General features: G+C 44.4%; 1 protein-coding gene across 1 annotated transcript in view; it reads left to right on the forward strand.

Annotated features, from left to right (window-relative positions):
* RAB2A (RAB2A, member RAS oncogene family) overlaps positions 1–20,643 on the forward strand; it is a 162,748-nt gene that overhangs the window by 17,903 nt on the left and 124,202 nt on the right. Inside the window, exon 2 of the mRNA XM_069731387.1 lies at positions 15,899–15,970. Within this exon, the coding sequence (XP_069587488.1) occupies positions 15,899–15,970 (72 nt within the window). The remainder of the gene's footprint in view (positions 1–15,898; positions 15,971–20,643) is intronic.

Below are 20,643 nucleotides of genomic sequence, written 5' to 3' on the forward strand. Positions count from 1 at the left end.
TTCTCTTACCACACAAATTTCTGTATATGAAACTTTCCGGCAACAGTGTCTGAAAAATCTGACTATTGGTCTGACTAGAGACATCGGCAGCTCAGTGTGCTCAACCACATAGCTGCTTTCTATTACATGCACTATTCCGGCCTGTGAATCTGAGCACACTGGGGTGTGCTATGATATTAACGCTCAGCTCCATTGCCAGATGTGCTATCGTTGGTCTGTGCGCAATCCGTTGCACACATGGACCCAAATAGTCGTGTGAACATAGCCTTTAGACTGTGTGATAGCAGTAATAGCATGTTGTGGATCTACGCAGTCATTATCTGTGCAAAGTCAGATTATCCAGAGTCATTGGGTCTAACCTAGAGATGATCAAATCTGCCAAGAATGGAATGTGACAAGTCGCGTGCATTTTACAGGGGAATTTGATTTGCAACAAAGTGTTCAAGAGCATAATAAAGGAATTAAAAACAAAAAAAGCCTCATTGCACACCTGTCTGCTGTTCCCGAAGCCTTCAGTCCTGTCCTCCTCGTCCTCAAACCAGGGATTCAAGCTTCAGGAGGCTAATTTGCATATTCCAGGTGCCTTCTGGGAGAAGCGAAGTCTCCCTAAGCTAGAAGATCGTTGGGTACAGCCGGGACCAGCTGCTTCGAAAGCATCACCAAACCAGGGATTCAAGCTTCAGGAGGCTAATTTGCATATTCCAGGTGCCTTCTGGGAGAAGCGAAGTCTCCCTAAGCTAGAAGATCGTTGGGTACAGCCGGGACCAGCTGCTTCGAAAGCATCACCAAACCGCGCGCCGTAAGAATTTTTGCCTGTAGGACATTATTGCAAGAGAGCTTGGCTGAGTAGATTACACAAGAAGGAAAACACACAGCAAGTCAGCAGGATCTAGGAGCAACATGGCAGATGTGACAACCTACATGGTGAGCTGCAGCATGTGCTACATGTTCACAGATCGACCAGAAGAAGAATTAAATTTCACCTGTCAGAAGTGTAGACTAGTGGCCCATTTAGAAGAAAAGGTGCGGGGTCTGGAAGAAAGAATAGCAACTTTGAAACTCATCAAAGAGAATGAAGACTTTCTAGACAGAACAGAAGCATCTCTACTGGTCACAGAAGGTGCAAAAAGTGTCAGAGAACCTCCAAAAGCAGATGAGTGGAAGCATGTGACCAAAAGAAGCAAGAAGACCATGGAGAAATCACCAACCACACAACTGAAGAACCGATATCAAATCTTTGTAGAGGATGAAGATGGCACACCTAAGAATGAAGCAATACCAGCAAGCAAAAAAGAAAAGGGCACACAGCAACAAGTGACAGCAAAAAGTACAGCCAAGAAGCAACGAAGAGTGGTGGTGGTGGGAGACTCACTACTGAGAGGCACAGAAGCAGCCATCTGCAGACCGGACATAACTGCAAGAGAAGTATGCTGCCTTCCAGGTGCGATGATCAAGGATGTGACCGATAGGATACCAAAGATCTTCAGCTCCAAGGACGTCCACCCATTTCTTCTGATACATGTTGGCACCAATGACACGGCAAGGAAGGACCTACCGACAATCTGCAAGGACTTTGAAGAGTTGGGGAAGAAAGTAAAGGAACTGGATGCACAGGTAGTTTTTTCTTCTATCCTTCCAGTAGATGGGCATGGCACCAGGAGATGGAACAGGATCCTTGATGCAAACAACTGGCTAAGACGATGGTGCAGACAACAAGGATTCGGATTCCTGGACCACGGTGTGAATTACTTGTACGATGGACTCCTCGCCAGAGACGGACTACACCTCAACAAACCTGGGAAACACACATTCGCCAGAAGACTCGCTACACTCATCAGGAGGGCGTTAAACTAGAAGAAGAGGGGACGGGAAGAAAAACATTAGACTCGAACAAAGACGACCCAGGAAAACATACTCAGAAGGGAGGTAAGAACATTTCTAAAACAATCCACAGTGAGGAGATTGGAACAAAACAAAATCCTCTAAACTGCATGCTCGCAAACGCCAGAAGCCTGACAAACAAGATGGAAGAACTAGAAGCAGAAATATCTACAGGTAACTTTGACATAGTGGGAATAACCGAGACATGGTTAGATGAAAGCTATGACTGGGCAGTTAACTTACAGGGTTACAGTCTGTTTAGAAAGGATCGTAAAAATCGGAGAGGAGGAGGGGTTTGTCTCTATGTAAAGTCTTGTCTAAAGTCCACTTTAAGGGAGGATATTAGCGAAGGGAATGAGGATGTTGAGTCCATATGGGTTGAAATTCATGGAGGGAAAAATGGTAACAAAATTCTCATTGGGGTCTGTTACAAACCCCCAAATATAACAGAAACCATGGAAAGTCTACTTCTAAAGCAGATAGATGAAGCTGCAACCCATAATGAGGTCCTGGTTATGGGGGACTTTAACTACCCGGATATTAACTGGGAAACAGAAACCTGTGAAACCCATAAAGGCAACAGGTTTCTGCTAATAACCAAGAAAAATTATCTTTCACAATTGGTGCAGAATCCAACCAGAGGAGCAGCACTTTTAGACCTAATACTATCTAATAGACCTGACAGAATAACAAATCTGCAGGTGGTTGGGCATTTAGGAAATAGCGACCACAATATTGTGCAGTTTCACCTGTCTTTCACTAGGGGGACTTGTCAGGGAGTCACAAAAACATTGAACTTTAGGAAGGCAAAGTTTGAACAGCTTAGAGATGCCCTTAATCTGGTAGACTGGGACAATATCCTCAGAAATGAGAATACAGATAATAAATGGGAAATGTTTAAGAACATCCTAAATAGGCAGTGTAAGCGGTTTATACCTTGTGGGAATAAAAGGACTAGAAATAGGAAAAACCCAATGTGGCTAAACAAAGAAGTAAGGCAGGCAATTAACAGTAAAAAGAAAGCATTTGCACTACTAAAGCAAGATGGCACCACTGAAGCTCTAAAAAACTATAGGGAGAAAAATACTTTATCTAAAAAACTAATTAAAGCTGCCAAAAAGGAAACAGAGAAGCACATTGCTAAGGAGAGTAAAACTAATCCCAAACTGTTCTTCAACTATATCAATAGTAAAAGAATAAAAACTGAAAATGTAGGCCCCTTAAAAAATAGTGAGGAAAGAATGGTTGTAGATGACGAGGAAAAAGCTAACATATTAAACACCTTCTTCTCCACGGTATTCACGGTGGAAAATGAAATGCTAGGTGAAATCCCAAGAAACAATGAAAACCCTATATTAAGAGTCACCAATCTAACCCAAGAAGAGGTGCAAAACCGGCTAAATAAGATTAAAATAGATAAATCTCCAGGTCCGGATGGCATACACCCACGAGTACTAAGAGAACTAAGTAATGTAATAGATAAACCATTATTTCTTATTTTTAGTGACTCTATAGCGACAGGGTCTGTTCCGCAGGACTGGCGCATAGCAAATGTGGTGCCAATATTCAAAAAGGGCTCTAAAAGTGAACCTGGAAATTATAGGCCAGTAAGTCTAACCTCTATTGTTGGTAAAATATTTGAAGGGTTTCTGAGGGATGTTATTCTGGATTATCTCAATGAGAATAACTGTTTAACTCCATATCAGCATGGGTTTATGAGAAATCGCTCCTGTCAAACCAATCTAATCAGTTTTTATGAAGAGGTAAGCTATAGACTGGACCACGGTGAGTCATTGGACGTGGTATATCTCGATTTTTCCAAAGCGTTTGATACCGTGCCGCACAAGAGGTTGGTACACAAAATGAGAATGCTTGGTCTGGGGGAAAATGTGTGTAAATGGGTTAGTAACTGGCTTAGTGATAGAAAGCAGAGGGTGGTTATAAATGGTATAGTCTCTAACTGGGTCGCTGTGACCAGTGGGGTACCGCAGGGGTCAGTATTGGGACCTGTTCTCTTCAACATGTTCATTAATGATCTGGTAGAAGGTTTACACAGTAAAATATCGATATTTGCAGATGATACAAAACTATGTAAAGCAGTTAATACAAGAGAAGATAGTATTCTGCTACAGATGGATCTGGATAAGTTGGAAACTTGGGCTGAAAGGTGGCAGATGAGGTTTAACAATGATAAATGTAAGGTTATACACATGGGAAGAGGGAATCAATATCACCATTACACACTGAACGGGAAACCACTGGGTAAATCTGACAGGGAGAAGGACTTGGGGATCCTAGTTAATGATAAACTTACCTGGAGCAGCCAGTGCCAGGCAGCAGCTGCCAAGGCAAACAGGATCATGGGGTGCATTAAAAGAGGTCTGGATACACATGATGAGAGCATTATACTGCCTCTGTACAAATCCCTAGTTAGACCGCACATGGAGTACTGTGTCCAGTTTTGGGCACCGGTGCTCAGGAAGGATATAATGGAACTAGAGAGAGTACAAAGGAGGGCAACAAAATTAATAAAGGGGATGGGAGAACTACAATACCCAGATAGATTAGCGAAATTAGGATTATTTAGTCTAGAAAAAAGACGACTGAGGGGCGATCTAATAACCATGTATAAGTATATAAGGGGACAATACAAATATCTCGCTGAGGATCTGTTTATACCAAGGAAGGTGACGGGCACAAGGGGGCATTCTTTGCGTCTGGAGGAGAGAAGGTTTTTCCACCAACATAGAAGAGGATTCTTTACTGTTAGGGCAGTGAGAATCTGGAATTGCTTGCCTGAGGAGGTGGTGATGGCGAACTCAGTCGAGGGGTTCAAGAGAGGCCTGGATGTCTTCCTGGAGCAGAACAATATTGTATCATACAATTATTAGGTTCTGTAGAAGGACGTAGATCTGGGGATTTATTATGATGGAATATAGGCTGAACTGGATGGACAAATGTCTTTTTTCGGCCTTACTAACTATGTTACTATGTTACTCTTGGCACATCCTCTTCATTTGCTTATGTCACTGTGTGTAGTGACATGTGTGGCCTAGCTGAGCCAGAAGCCACAGCCTTAAGAGATTGGAGAAGGGGAACACAGAGGACCAGACGGCTGGCTGTGGAAACGGTGAGCGGTGAAGTGAGTAATAATATAGTATTTAAAGTGAATCTGTCGGCAGGATTGTGCTGAGTAATCTGCAGACCGTGTCAGGTTGGCGCCATTACACTGATTAAAATGATACCTTTGTTGATGAAATCCATCTTGTGTTTGTTGTATACAACTGAAATCTGTATTTATTCGGACTCCCATGACAGCACTACGAGAGAGGGGATCCGCCCTTCAGGAACAGGAAACCTACAGATACAAAAGGGCGGTACCTCTCCCCATGCATCAGTTGGTTTCCTGTTCCTGGAGGGACAGGATCCTACAGATTTCATCTCGTAAGGAGCCCAGGCCGGCCGGTCGAATCTGGTAGCGGGGGGGTCTCCTACCTCGACCGGTGCGGAAAGTCCTGGAGACGCCACGGTGGTCCAGGCTGGACTGCACGTCAGTGGCGTTGGCAGCAGGGAGCAGGGTCCGGAGGATTCCTTGTCTCCGGAAGCCGGCGTTGGTATGTTTCATTTCCCCCCCCCGGGTCAGGCGGCGGCAGTGAGGTGCGGTGGTACAGTTGCGGCGTCGGAAGTGGAGCGCCGTCCGGAGCACTGCTGGGCATTCCCGGCGTCCTGCATCGCTCACTGAGCGTTTCCGGAACGCTGGGGCGCCGGGGGGTGGGCCGGCAGGCGCTTCCGGTTTGCGGGGGGCTGCGCATGCGCGGTCTTTTCCAAAATGGCGGCGCCCATGGTCCGGTCGCCGGTTTCTTCTGCATTACCACCGCTAACATCCCAGCTGCAGGCTGATCATCAGGAACCAATGGGGAACACGCCAGGTGGCCTGCTGACCGGAATACAGGGGATATAAGCAGGTGTTGGCGATAGAACCCTGCTTTTGGCCACAGTCTCATCATGGCAGATGATGGTGAGCAGCAGCCTCAGCTTCTGGATAAAGTGCGGCAGGAAGCCGTGGGAAAGGAGCATATCAGAAGTGACCAGTCCAGCCGTAAAAGCTCGTCCAGGCAAGGATCTAGAGCTTCGACTGGCAAGGAGCCCCCTCGTGTTCCGGTACCTTTTTCTTTGGCGTACACTGGTAAGTGATCTACGTGAATGTTCACTCAGTGACGCGGGCCCCTTATACTTTGTCATTCTAGGGGAAGAGAAGTGCAAAGTCGAAACATAAGGAGTGTGCCCTATGTGAAGTTCCTTTACCAGATTCCTACCCTAAAAAATTGTGTGCCTCCTGTATACAACAGACGGTGAGGTCTACAGGAGTGGAGGGGTTGAGTGACATCAGGCTAGATAGATGGTATCTCCCTTATTGTCCTCCCCTAGGTAGCGGAAGAATCTGCTTCTACGGCTAGTCTAAAGGAGATGATCCGTATGGAAGTTAAGGAATCCCTGCGGTCTTTGTCCCAGGTGGGAAGTTCAAAACAAAGAGCTTCGGTGATCTCAGACTCTTCGGAGGAAGATAAAGAGGAGGGTTCTTATGGCTCGATTCTCTCTTCCTCGTCATCAGAAAAGGACTCTGGCCGATTCTGTCTGCCTCTAGACCGGGTGGATAAACTAGTCAAATCGGTCAGAGGCACGATGGGCCTAGAAGAGCCTAAGACTCAGCCTTCCCGTCAGGAGCTAATGTTCAGCGGCTTGGAACACAAGAAACGCAGATCTTTCCCGGTGAATGATAAAATTCAAGACCTGATTCTCCGGGAATGGAAAAAAGCGGAGAAGAAAGGTTCTTTGCCACCGGCTTTAAAGCGCAGGTATCCCTTTGAAGATGCGGCTGTGGATACCTGGGACAAGGCCCCTAAATTAGATGCTGCGGTGGCGAAAGCATCTAAGAAAGCAGCATTACCTTTCGAGGACATGGGTTCCCTTAAAGACCCCCTTGACAGGAAGGCGGATACCTTCCTTAAAGGTACCTGGGAGATGGCAGCCGGATCTTTGAGGCCAGCAGTGGCTGCGACTTGTACAGCCAGATCCCTGATGGTCTGGCTGGAACAGTTGGAATCCCAGCTTAAAGAAGGCGCTTCCAGGAATTCTATTCTAGGTGCGCTTCCCGTGATTCAGGATGCTGCGGCTTTCCTGTCGGATGCATCGGTGGACTCGGTCAGAATGGCAGCCAGAGCAGCAGGACTCTCCAACGCGGCTCGTAGAGCCTTATGGTTGAAGTGTTGGTCGGGGGATATCCAGTCAAGATCCAAGTTATGCGCTATCCCATGTAAAGGGGAATATCTCTTTGGGCCAACTTTGGATGAGCTGCTCGAAAAGGCTGGGGATGATAAGAAAAAATTCCCTAATTTGTCATCAGCTTCTTACCGGCGTCCATTCAACAGGAGGAGATTTGGTCGTGGAAGGAAGCGCGCGTCCTCACCCTCTAGAGAAAATTTTAGATGGGAGGATAGACGCAGGAAAGGTACGGGTTACATGTTTCGCCGTTCCTCAAAAGAACGTAAGAAACCAGACCAATGACTAGCAATCCCTGTGGGAGGGAGATTGTCAACCTTCTCTTCTGCATGGACTAACATCACGAATAGTGACTGGGTCCGAGGTATTATATCGGAAGGCCTAAAATTGGAATTTGTTCACTGGCCTCGGGATAAATTTATGCTAACCCCCTTGCGTTCCTCCACTATTGAGCAGACGGCCCTAGAGTCAGAGGTCATGACTTTATGCCGTAAAAATGTACTGATTGAGGTTCCGGAGTCAGAAAGAGGAAGAGGATTCTACTCTCCTCTTTTTCTGATTCAAAAACCAGACAAGTCGTTCAGGACTATTATCAATCTCAAATCCCTTAATGAATACCTGGTTAATACCACGTTTAAAATGGAGTCAATCAGTTCTGCAATAAAGATGTTGTTTAAACACTGCTTCATGGTAGTTGTGGACTTAAAGGATGCATACTATCATGTTCCTATCCACGAAAACTTTCAGAGGTTTCTACGTGTGGCGGTGTCTATGGGAGGTATTGTTCGCCATTTTCAATTTAGAGCCCTTCCCTTCGGCCTCTCAGCGTCTCCCCGGGTATTTACTAAAGTAGTTGCGGAGGTTATGGCGCACTTACGTGAATCCGATATCCTCATTGTCCCGTATCTGGATGATTTCTTAATAGTGGGGAACTCAGTAGACCATTGCCTGGCTCAGGTTAAAACAGCTATATTTAAACTGGAAAATCTGGGCTGGATCGTAAATTACGATAAGTCCCGTTTGCAACCCCTAAAGACCCAGAGGTTCCTAGGGCTGCTGTTAAATTCCGAGTCTCAACAATGCTGTCTTCCACCTGATAAATTACTTCATATCCAACAACAGGTGTTAAAAGCAATTAATAAACCATCCATGACCCTTAGACAGGCTATGTCTTTGTTAGGTTCCCTAACTTCCTGTATCCCCGCCGTCCGTTGGGCCCAATTCCACTCCAGGCCTTTACAGTTTGACGTACTACATTATGATAGAGTCTTACAGGGTTCCTTGCAAGGTCAGATGACATTGAGTTCAAGGGTTCTTGCATCTCTTAGATGGTGGCTAAAGGAAGACAATCTGTCAGCAGGAGTTCCCTGGGTGACTCAGGTGACTCGGGTAATCACAACAGACGCCAGCCCCACGGGGTGGGGGGCACACATGGGTGACGTTGTAGTCCAGGGTCTATGGGACTCCCAGACATCGGCCTCTTCCAATCAGAAGGAGTTGATGGCAATTGAATTCTCAATTAAGGAACTCCTCGTGTATCTACAGGGTCACCATGTCAAAATCCTCTCCGACAATCAGGTGGCAGTTGCCTACGTGAATCACCAAGGTGGAACACGCTCCGAGTCCCTGATGGAAATAGCGGACCGCCTGCTCCAGATAGCGGAAAACCATTTTCTATCTTTAACAGCAGTACATATAAAAGGGAAGGAAAATATAAGGGCGGACTTTCTAAGTCGAAACACCTTAAGACAAGGAGAATGGTCTCTGAACACAAAAATCTTCAACCAGATTGTTCGCAGGTGGGGTCATCCAGAGGTGGACTTATTTGCCAACAAGGACAACAGGAAAGTGAAAAAATTCTGTTCCTTAAATCCCAGGGAATATCCGCTGGCAGTGGATGCCTTCCTGATCAGATGGGATTTCCGGTTGGCTTATGCGTTTCCCCCGCTAAACCTGTTGCCTCTGGTGGTCAGAAAGATAAGGGAGGATCAAGTGAGAATCATACTGATCGCTCCGTTCTGGCCCAGAAGGGCTTGGTTCTCCTGGCTCAGGACCATGTCGGTGGAAGACCCCTGGGTACTGCCGGACATTCCGGACTTACTTCATCAAGGTCCGATCAACCATCCACAAGTGAAGGGTCTCCATTTGACGGCATGGTCTTTGAGAGGTCACTGTTAAAAAACAGAGGATTTTCTCCAAATCTCATTGATACCCTTATGAAGAGTAGAAAACTCATAACAACTAAAATCTACTCTAGAACTTGGAGGAAGTTTCTGGCCTCTTCAAATTTTAATATCGAAGAGGGTTTACCAATTAACCAGATTCTAGAATTCCTGCAGAGGGGGCTAGAGCTAAATCTATCCACAAGTACTCTAAAAGTACAAGTCTCAGCCCTGGGGGCTCTATTTTCTTGTAACATTGCTGGTAATTATTGGGTATCAAGGTTCATCAAAGCAGCTAGTAGATCCAGACCTATACACAGGAATAGGTCAATGCCTTGGGATCTCAACCTAGTCCTCTCAGCCTTGACTAAAGAACCGTTTGAGCCCTTACATTCAGCCTCGCTTAAATTACTATCCCTCAAAACAGCATTCTTGGTGGCAATTACATCTGCTCGTAGGGTAGGAGACATACAGGCTCTTTCTAGGCTCTCCCCCTATACAGAGTTTCTACAGGACAGAGTAGTCCTCAGACCAGATCCAGCTTATTTACCTAAAGTGGTCTCAGATTTTCATAGATCTCAGGAGATAGTTCTACCATCATTTCTCCCTAATCCTTCTAATTCCAAAGAGGAGTTACTCCATACTTTAGATGTTAGGAGATGTCTCTTAGAATATATATCAGTCACTGATGCTTGGAAGAGAGAGGAGGCGTTGTTTCTATCCTTCCAAGGTCCCAGGAAAGGTCTTAGAGTGTCAAAGTGCACGTTAGCAAAGTGGATTAGGGAGGCTATCTCTCTGGCTTATACTGCAGGTGGAGGTCCTGTTCCGCAGAATCTGAGGGCACATTCCACTCGGGCCATGGCTGCATCCTGGGCTGAGAGATCTGGAGTCTCCATCGACCAGATATGTAAGGCGGCTACGTGGTCATCCCCTTCCACCTTTTTCAAACACTATAGGTTGGACTTGGGGTTCTCTTCTGATCTCACCTTCGGGTTAAGGGTGCTGCAGGCTATAGTCCCTCCCTAAGGTAGTTTACATCTCTGTAATTCTCTCGTAGTGCTGTCATGGGAGTCCGAATAAAGCATTAAGCTACTTACTGGTAGCGGCATTTTTCGGAGGCCCATGACAGCACCCTTAGTTCCCTCCCTATTCACGTGGGGGTTGCACTTCCTATAGTATATATAATGAGATAGATAGATCTCACGTGTAGTATATAGTTCAATATGATGGATTATTTTTGTACATAAACTGTATATAATGTATATTTGTGTGCTACTAACCGCGGTAGTCCTCTCAGGCTCTAATATACAACTGATGCATGGGGAGAGGTACCGCCCTTTTGTATCTGTAGGTTTCCTGTTCCTGAAGGGCGGATCCCCTCTCTCGTAGTGCTGTCATGGGCCTCCGAAAAATGCCGCTACCAGTAAGTAGCTTAATGCTTTGCAGCTTTCAGTTAATGAGATCCTTGTGATCTGGGACAGCCTGTGGGGAGTAGTGGGGTCTTTATGTCGTGCTCCAATTACATATGCATCTGTATGGCTTATGACAGGTCACTGCATAGAAACGAGCGGTGGATACCACGTTCACGCCACCACACTGCGCTGGGTCTTCCCAGGACCACTGAGATTACACCGCTGGACTGTGTGTCCAAGACACTTTACCAATAACACTGTGTACTCTGAAGGTCCTTACCGACCGAAACGTCAAATTGTACTGTGACACTGTAAATAAAATCACTTATTCATCTAACACCTGAGTGCCAAGTTTCTCTACATTACTATTTGGTTTGGGACCCTACTTATGCACCTTACTTGGAGTGCCGCTATCTTCTAATTACTAATTCTTCACTGACCTGTCCCCTGTCTTACATACTGCATATCATATTGTGACTAAATCATATATGCATATTATAGACTGTATCATACTACAGTGCCGGCACCATTTTGATGAATGTAATTTTTTTTTGTACCCACACAATATGATATGCAGTATGTAAAATAGGGGGCAGGTCAGTGAGAGATCAGTGACTTGTCATAAGCCATCAGTATGAATACCTAAGTAGAGCACCACATGAAGACCCCCCCCCCACACACACACACACACACACAGGCACACACACAGGCCTCCCCAGAGCATGAGCATATCATTAAAGGGAACCTGTCACCTCAGATTGGCGGGATATTAAAATGAGTTTTTACTATATCCCAGAAGTATTTTGTTGTGTTGCGGGACATAGTGCGCGGGCGCATGCGCAGTAATGCTTTTCGGCTGTATTGTGATCCGGGAAATGATCATGTTCCTCAAACCATTATTGAGATTTTCCAGTGTATGGGGGAGAGATTATCCTTCTGAAGGAGACCACTGTCATTGGGGAAATACCATTGTCATGTAGGTGTTTTCTTGGACATCAGTACTCCTGTAGGTGATAACTGATAATAGCATGCCTGGACTGAAGGTTTCAGAGTTGGAATGTGCCCAGGAGGACATGCACTAATGTAGCACGTGTAGTGTGTTCATACAGATCCTTCTAGACATAAATAGATGAGTTGCTAGTATTAGATGATGTCCGTGTCTATATGCACGCTGGTTACGCAACCACCTTTACACCAGAGGGACACTTGTGACTTGTCATGCTGCTAATATTCTGCTTACACAATCGCTGTCTGAGCAGTTTCTGAAATAGAAAACATCTAACCTTACAACCCATATACAGAACAACAAGAGCTCCTCTAGCAACCAGGCAACTTGTCAGGATTGTCTGTGAACTGCCACTTGCACATCATGTACTTGTACCACAATGTAACACTTGGGCATTGTGCTGGCTTTTGTGTCACAAGCTTCAACAATGGCCCCATTACTAGGTACAATTAAGAAACAACTCTGACATTTGTCAGGAAGCTGGGCAGTCTGAATATTGCATGTACATGGAGTCGGAAGTTATTATGGTGTTAGATGACACTAGACACAATATTAGTGGAGGCGAATAGATAATAATTTAGAGTTGTAAAATTTGCATCACCTGGCCTTCTGACCTTTCCTAAGGATGATGGTGAACAAGCCGTAACCCTAACTGGCTAATTAAGGTCTGAAACTTTGGTCAAAGTTATGAGAACACAAATCTCCAACGGTGCCCAAACTTTTGCATCGTCCCATTTTCCTTTTTGTAATTTTTCAAATGTAAAAAATATTATTATTTTTTTTTTTGGGGGGGGGGGGGGGGGCTAAAATACAAAGGAAATCTGCCATCTTTAACTTTAGTCCTTTTAGAGATCTTTTCATATTCAACTTTCTTAAAGGGAACCTGTCATCCCAAAATTCGAGAATGAGCTGCGGCCAGCGGCATCAGGGGCTTATCTACAGCATTCTGTAATGCTCTAGATAAGCCCCCGATGTATACTGAAAGATAAGAAAAACGAGTTACTCACCCAGGGGGAGTCCCGGTTCGGGTCCGATGGGTGTCCAGGTCCGGGGCCTCCCATCTTCATACAATCACATCCTCTTCTATTCTTCCTGCTGCGGCTCCAGAGTAAAATACTGTAGTGCGCAAGCCCTAGGCCTCTCTGACCTTTCCCGGCACCTGCGCACTGCAGTACTTTGCTCTGGAGCCGCAGCAGGAAGAATAGAAGAGGACGTCATCGCATGAAGATAGGAGGCGCCGGACCATGACACCCATCGGACCCGAACTGGGACCGCCACTGGGTGAATATAATCTAACTCGTTTTTCTTATCTTTCAAGGTACATCGGGAGCTTATCTACAGCATTACAGAATGCTGTAGATAGGCCCCTGATGCCAGTGGCAGCAGCTCATACTCGAATTTTGGGGTGACAGGTTCCCTTTAACTGTTCGCAATAACAGTAATTTTGACCAGAGGTGACCAAACTTTTACATGGCACTGTATTGAAACGATGTACAAATAACAAAAAGAGCATACTGGCAATTTTAGCACAACATAGAGGTACAAGATGTACAATAAAAAGGAATGTGGAAGCTAAATCATAGGGAATTTAGTGGCTCATACATTACACCAATCAAAGTTATTGAACACATAATCACATATTAGTATTGGTCTCTAGTTACCAGAAAATTAAAAATCAAATTGACAAGCAAGACAAAAGACTTGGACATCTACAAGAGGAAGAAATACTATGTTATGTGGGTTAAATGCTATACTGCGCTCCAAAATTGTCTCAGGGAGCCAAAATTGCCTCAAATAAGTCCACCTTAGCATTAAGGGTTGTCGTAAGGTATTCCATCCTCCGTACATTAGTAGTTCTACTAAGTAGGTCCTGATAGGAAGGGGAAACTATCGTCCTCCAGTAGAGGGCAGCCAGACACCTGGCAGCCGTTAATAAGTGTAGGAGCAATTTGGAGGAATTTTTCCCCATTCCTCCATGAGCTATATTGAGAACGCTTCTGTCTTTATGAGAAATCTTATCTCTGGGAGGACAAAGTGTTTGGCAATACAAAATCGGACGTTCCCGATCAACACATCCTCTGATTATCTGTTGTCCTGGGACCCCCATACACATTAGACTATTGGCCAAACTGTCGATATCGGCGGCCTCAGTTGACTTTATTCTAATGTGTATGGAGGCCTTTAGACTGCATGTTTATTGTGAAAAGCATTCAACTTCAGGCTGCAGCGCATCACCTGGGAGAAAAAAAGATTAGGCATTCATGCGTAAATGGCCAGCACCTCATCTCTGATATCATCTTTCAAGGGATAGTCAGGAGGCTTCATACACGTTAGATGGTTGACAAGTTCAGCCAGACTTTGAAGGGAAACTGTCAGCACAAAATGACTGTGCAATGTACAGGCACTCTGTGCACCATTGATGTGACCTAACATTTAGGCCATGTGCACACGTTCAGTATTTTTCGCGGTTTTTTTTCGCGGTTTTTCGCTATAAAAACGTGATAAACGCGAAAAAAACGCTTACATATGCCTCCTATTATTTACAGTGTATTCCGCATTTCTAGTGCAAATGTTGCATTTTTTTCCGCGAAAAAATCGCATTGCGGGAAAAAAAAGCAACATGTTCATTAAATTTGCGGAATTGCGGGGATTCCGCACACCTAGGAATGCATTGATCTGCTTACTTTCCGCATGGGGCTGTGCACACCATGCGGGAAGTAAGCAGATTATGTGCGGTTGGTACCCAGGGTGGAGGAGAGGAAACTCTCCTCCACGGACTGGGCACCATATAATTAGTAAAAAAAAAAAAGAATTCAAATAAAAAATAGTGATATACTCGCCCTCTGATGGCCCCGAAGAGTCTTCCCACCTCTCATCGGTGCACGCTGCCGCTTCCGTTCCTATAGATGCTCTGTGTGAAGGACCTGCGATGACGTCGCTGTCTTGTGATTGGTCGCGTGACCGTGATGTCATCGAAGGTCCTGCACACACACACCATCTATAGGAACGGACGCCGCTGAGGAGATCGGCTGTTTGCAGGTAAGTATAACCATTTTTTTTTTTTTTTTTTTAAATATTTTTAAACATTCTATCTTTTACTATTGATGCTGCATAGGTAACATCTATAGTAAAAAGTTGGTCACACTTGTCAAACACTATGTCTGACAAGTGTGACCAACCTGTCAGTCAGTTTTCCAAGCGATGCTACAGATCGCTTGGAAAACTTTAGCATTCTGCAAGCTAATTTCGCTTGCAAAATGCTAAAAAAAAAAAAGCGCGAAAAAAACGCAAAAAAAAAATATGCGGATTTCTTGCAGAAAATTTCCGGTTTTCTTCAGGAAATTTCTGCAAGAAATCCTGACGTGTGCACATACCCTTAAGTTCATCTTCCCACCTACTCGTTTTCCCTCTTTCTCCACCCTTCCTCTTCTTTGATTGACAGCTCTGGCTTTATAGAGCCAGTGAATGGTGGAGCAAGATGCAAAGCAAGTAGGTGAGAGGCTGCACTTAAATGTTGGTCACACCAGCGGTGCACCGAGTGCCTATACTTGGTGGTTTGAACAGTCATTTTGTGCTGACACTGTCCCTTTAATGTAAGTGGATCTTAAAGAAACCACAATACTAAGGAGACAGGTGACAAACCAATGGAGATTATGCAGTGTCATTCTGGCTGTGATTGAGCAAGGTTCTGATGACCAGGGCTGTGGACTGTGAAGCCAAACCGACTCCACAGCACTGCCTCACTACTGAGCATGTACATAAAGTGCAGGACAGATTCATCTCCACTAAAAGCCCAGATCCTTAGGTCAAGGGCAGACATTTATAGGACATTTTATAACTTTCCAAAATTATGAAAACATTTACACTGCACTGAACTACTGAACCCAATTTAGTATATGTTTTAGAAGTCTGTCCATATTATACCAACTCCACCAGAATAGACTCCAACTCCACAGTCCTGCTGATGACCCCTGATATGTCACCCTAGGTTTTGGCCAGAGTTGCCTTTTAACTTTGTCCAATATGGATCATTTAGGTCCTTGCTGCTTTTTCTTAATAATCGTTTGCTAATTGTACAAATGGAAGAAATAGCTGGTAATCCTTTGATTTGTGCTTTTTATAATGTGTAATGTCTTTCATTTCTGTCTTGGTGTCAGGTGTTGGGAAGTCATGTCTACTACTGCAGTTCACCGACAAGAGGTTTCAGCCAGTCCACGACCTGACCATTGGTGAGTGAACAGAAAAGATGTCCTGCATTGTGCGGAGGGAATGGGGATTGGCATGACTTGGCATTCCGCCGTGTCAGACATTATGATTGCACTGGTTAGCGCTAGTAATACAGATATGTACATTTACTTTTCGTTGATGTCACTTATTGGAAGTTGTAAATCGTGAATCAAAACGTTTCTGCACATGACGGTGTATTCTGGCACTAGATATTTGCTGTCACTTGCGAACTTATTTTTGGTCTGTCCCCCACAACCTCCACACATTTTTCCATTATTTTTTAATAAATAATATAAAAACAACAAATTGTTTTTCTGCTGATTTGCAGTAAGTGCAATAGAGAGAAGTATCAAACACCTGCCCATCAATGATTGTGTTCATTACTACAGCTCTTCAACCCCTTCGTGACAGAGCCAATTTGGTACTTTTAATGACCGAGCCAATTTTTACAATTCTGACCACTGTCACTTTGAGGTTATAACTCTGGAACGCTTCAACGGATCCCGCTGATTCTGAGATTGTTTTTTCGTGACATATTGTACTTCATGTTAGTGGTAACATTTCTTCGATATTACTTGCAATTATTTATGAAAAAAACGGAAATATGGCGAAAATTTTTAAAATTTTGCAATTTTTAAACTTTGTATTTTTATGCCCTTAAATCAGAGAGATATGTCACGAAAAATAGTTAATAAAAAACATTTCCCACATGTCTACTTTACATCAGCACAATTTTGGAAACAAAATTTTTTTTTGTTAGGGAGTTATAAGGGTTAAAAGTTGACCAGCAATTTCTCATTTTTACAACACCATTTTTTTTTTAGGGACCACATCACATTTGAAGTCATTTTGAGGGGTCTATATGATAGAAAATAATGAAGTGTGACACCATTCTAAAAACTACACCCCTCAAGGTTCTCAAAACCACATTCAAAAAGTTTATTAACCCTTTACGTGCTTCACAGGAACTGAAACAATGTGGAAGGAAAAAATGAACATTTAACTTTTTTTGCAAACATTTTAATTCAGAACCATTTTTTTTATTTTCACATGTGTAAAAACAGAAATATAACCATAAATTTTGTTATGCAATTTCTCCTGAATACTCCAATACCCCATATGTGGGGGTAAACCACTGTTTGGGCGCACCGCAGAACTTGGAAGTGAAGGAGCGCCGTTTGACTTTTTCAATGCAGAATTGGCTGGAATTGAGATCGGACGCCATGTCGCGTTTGGAGAGCCCCTGATGTGCCTAAACAGTAGAAATCCCCCACAAGTGACCCCATTTTGGAAACTAGACCCCTTAACCCCTTCATGACCCAGCCTATTTTGACCTTAACCCCTTTCTGACATCAGACGTACTATCCCGTCCATGTGGGGTGGGCCCCTATGACCATGGACGGGATAGTACGTCCAGCGCGATCGGCGGCGCTCACGAGGGGAGCGCCGCCGATCGCGGCCCCGGGTGTCAGCTGTTTATCGCAGCTGACATCCGGCACTATGTGCCAGGAGCGGTCACGGACCGCCCCCGGCACATTAACCCCTGGCACACCGCGATCAAAGATGATCGCGATGTGCCGGCGGTGCAGGGAAGCATCGCGCAGGGAGGGGGCTCCCTGCGGGCTTCCCTGAGCCCCCCGCAGCAACGCGATGTGATCTCGTTGCTGCGAGGGTCTTACCTCCCTCCCTCCCTACTCGAGCCCCGGATCCAAGATGGCCGCGGATCCGGGTCCTGCAGGGAGGGAGGTGGCTTCACAGAGCCTGCTCAGAGCAGGCACTGTGAAGCAGCCTGCACTGCTCTCAGATCGGTGATCTGACAGAGTGATGTGCAAACTGTCAGATCACCGATCTGTGATGTCCCCCCCTGGGACAAAGTAAAAAAGTTAAAAAAAAAAATTTTTCAAATGTGTAAAAAAAAAATTAAAAAAAATATTCCAAAATAATGAAAAAAAAATATATATTATTCCCATAAATACATTTCTTTATCTAAATAAAAAAAAAAAAAACAATAAAAGTACACATATTTAGTATCGCCGCGTCCGTAACGGCCCGACCTATAAAACTGGCCCACTAGTTAACCCCTTCAGTAAACACCGTAAGAAAAAAAAAAAAAAACGAGGCAAAAAACAACGCTTTATTATCATACCGCCGAACAAAAAGTGGAATAACACGCGATCAAAAAGACAGATATAAATAACCATGGTACCGCTGACAACGTCATCTTGTCCCGCAAAAAACGAGCCGCCATACAGCATCATCAGCAAAAAAATAAAAAAGTTATAGTCCTGAGAATAAAGCGATGCCAAAATAATTATTTTTTCCATAAAATAGTTTTTATCGTATAAAAGCGCCAAAACATAAAAAAATGATATAAATGAGGTGTCGCTGTAATCGTACTGACCCAAAGACTAAAACTGCTTTATCAATTTTACCAAACGCGGAACGGTATAAACGCCTCCCCCAAAAGAAATTCATGAATAGCTGGTTTTTGGTCATTCTGCCTCACAAAAATCGGAATAAAAAGCGATCAAAAAATGTCACGTGCCCGAAAATGTTACCAATAAAAACGTCAACTCGTCCCGCAAAAAACAAGACCTCACATGACTCTGTGGACCAAAATATAGAAAAATTATAGCTCTCAAAATGTGGTAACGCAAAAAATATTTTTTGCAATAAAAAGCGTCTTTCAGTGTGTGACGGCTGCCAATCATAAAAATCCGCTAAAAAACCCACTATAAAAGTAAATCAAACCCCCCTTCATCACCCCCTTAGTTAGGGAAAAATTAAAAAAATGTATTTATTTCCATTTTCCCATTAGGGCTAGGGTTAGGGCTAGGGTTAGGGCTAGGGTTAGGATTAGGGTTAGGGCTAGGGTTAGGGCTAGGGCTACAGTTTGGGTTGGGGCTAAAGTTACAGCTAGTGTTTAGATTACATTTACGGTTGGGAATAGGGTTGGGATTAGGGTTAGGGGTGTGTCTGGGTTAGAGGTGTGGTTAGTGTTACTGTTGGGGTTAGGGGTGTGTTTGGATTAGGGTTTCAGTTATAATTGGGGGGTTTCCACTGTTTAGGCACATCAGGGGCTCTCCAAACGCGACATGGCGTCCGATCTCAATTCCAGCCAATTCTGCGTTGAAAAAGTAAAACAGTGCTTCTTCCCTTCCAAGCTCTCCCGTGTGCCCAAACAGGGGTTTACCCCAACATATGGGGTATCAGCGTACTCAGGACAAATAGGACAACAACTTTTGGGGTCCAATTTCTCCTGTTACCCTTGGGAAAATACAAAACTCGGGGCTAAAACATATTTTTTGTGGGAAAAAAAAAGATTTTTTATTTTCACGGCTCTGCGTTATAAACTGTAGTGAAACACTTGGGGGTTCAAAGTTCTCACAACACATCTAGATTAGTTCCCTGGGGGGTCTAGTTTCCAATATGGGGTCACTTGTGGGGGGTTTCTACTGTTTAGGTACATTAGGGGTTCTGCAAACGCAATGTGACGTCTGCAGACCATTCCATCTAAGTCTGCATTCCAAATGGCGCTCCTTCCCTTCTGAGCTCTGCCATGCGCTCAAACGGTGGTTTCCCCCAACATACGGGGTATCAGCGTACTCAGGACAAATTGGACAACAACTTTTGGGGTCGAATTTCTCCTCTTACCCTCGGGAAAATACAAAACTGGGGGCTAAAAATAATTTGGGGGGGAAAGATTTTTTTTTTTAATTTTCACGGCTCTGCGTTACAAACTGTAGTGAAACACTTGGGGGTTCAAAGCTATCACAACACATCTAGATGAGTTCCTTAGGGGGTCTAGTTTCCAAAATGGTGTCACTTGTGGGAGGTTTCTACTGTTTAGGTACATTAGGGGCTCTGCAAACGCAATGTGACACCTGCAGACCATTCCATCTAAGTCTGCATTCAAATGGCACTCCTTCCCTTCTGAGCCCTCCCATGTGCCCAAACAGTGGTTCCCCCCACATATGGTGTATCATCGCACTCAGGACAAATTGGGCAACAAATTTTGGGGTCCAATTTCTCCTGTTGCCCTCAGGAAAATACAAAACTGGGGGCTAAAAAAATAATTTTTGTGGGAAAAAAATTTTGTTTTATTTTTACGGCTCTGCATTATAAACTTCTGTGAAGCACTTGGTGGGTCAAAGTGCTCACCACACCTCTAGATAAGTACCTTAGGGGGTCTACTTTCCAAAATGGTGTCACTTGTGGGGGGTTTCAATGTTTAGGCACATCAGTGGCTCTTCAAACGCAACATGGCGTCCCATCTCAATTCCTGTCAATTTTGCTTTGAAAAGTCAAACGGCGCTCCTTCCCTTCCGAGCTCTCCCATCCGCCCAAACAGTGGTTTACCCCCACATATGGGGTATCAGCGTACTCAGGACAAATTGTACAACAACTTTTGGGGTCCAATTTCTTCTCTTACCCTTGGGAAAATAAAAAATTGGGGGCAAAAAGATAATTTTTGTGAAAAAATATGATTTTTTATTTTTACGGTTCTACATTATAAACTTCTGTGAAGCACTTGGTGGGTCAAAGTGCTCACCACACCTCTAGATAAGTTCCTTAGGGGGTCTACTTTCCAAAATGGTGTCACTTGTGGGGGGTTTCAATGTTTAGGCACATCAGTGGCTCTTCAAACGCAACATGGCGTCCCATCTCAATTCCT

Source organism: Ranitomeya imitator, chromosome 6 (assembly GCF_032444005.1).
Source record: "Ranitomeya imitator isolate aRanImi1 chromosome 6, aRanImi1.pri, whole genome shotgun sequence".
In the NCBI taxonomy this organism is placed as follows: Eukaryota; Metazoa; Chordata; class Amphibia; order Anura; family Dendrobatidae; genus Ranitomeya; species Ranitomeya imitator.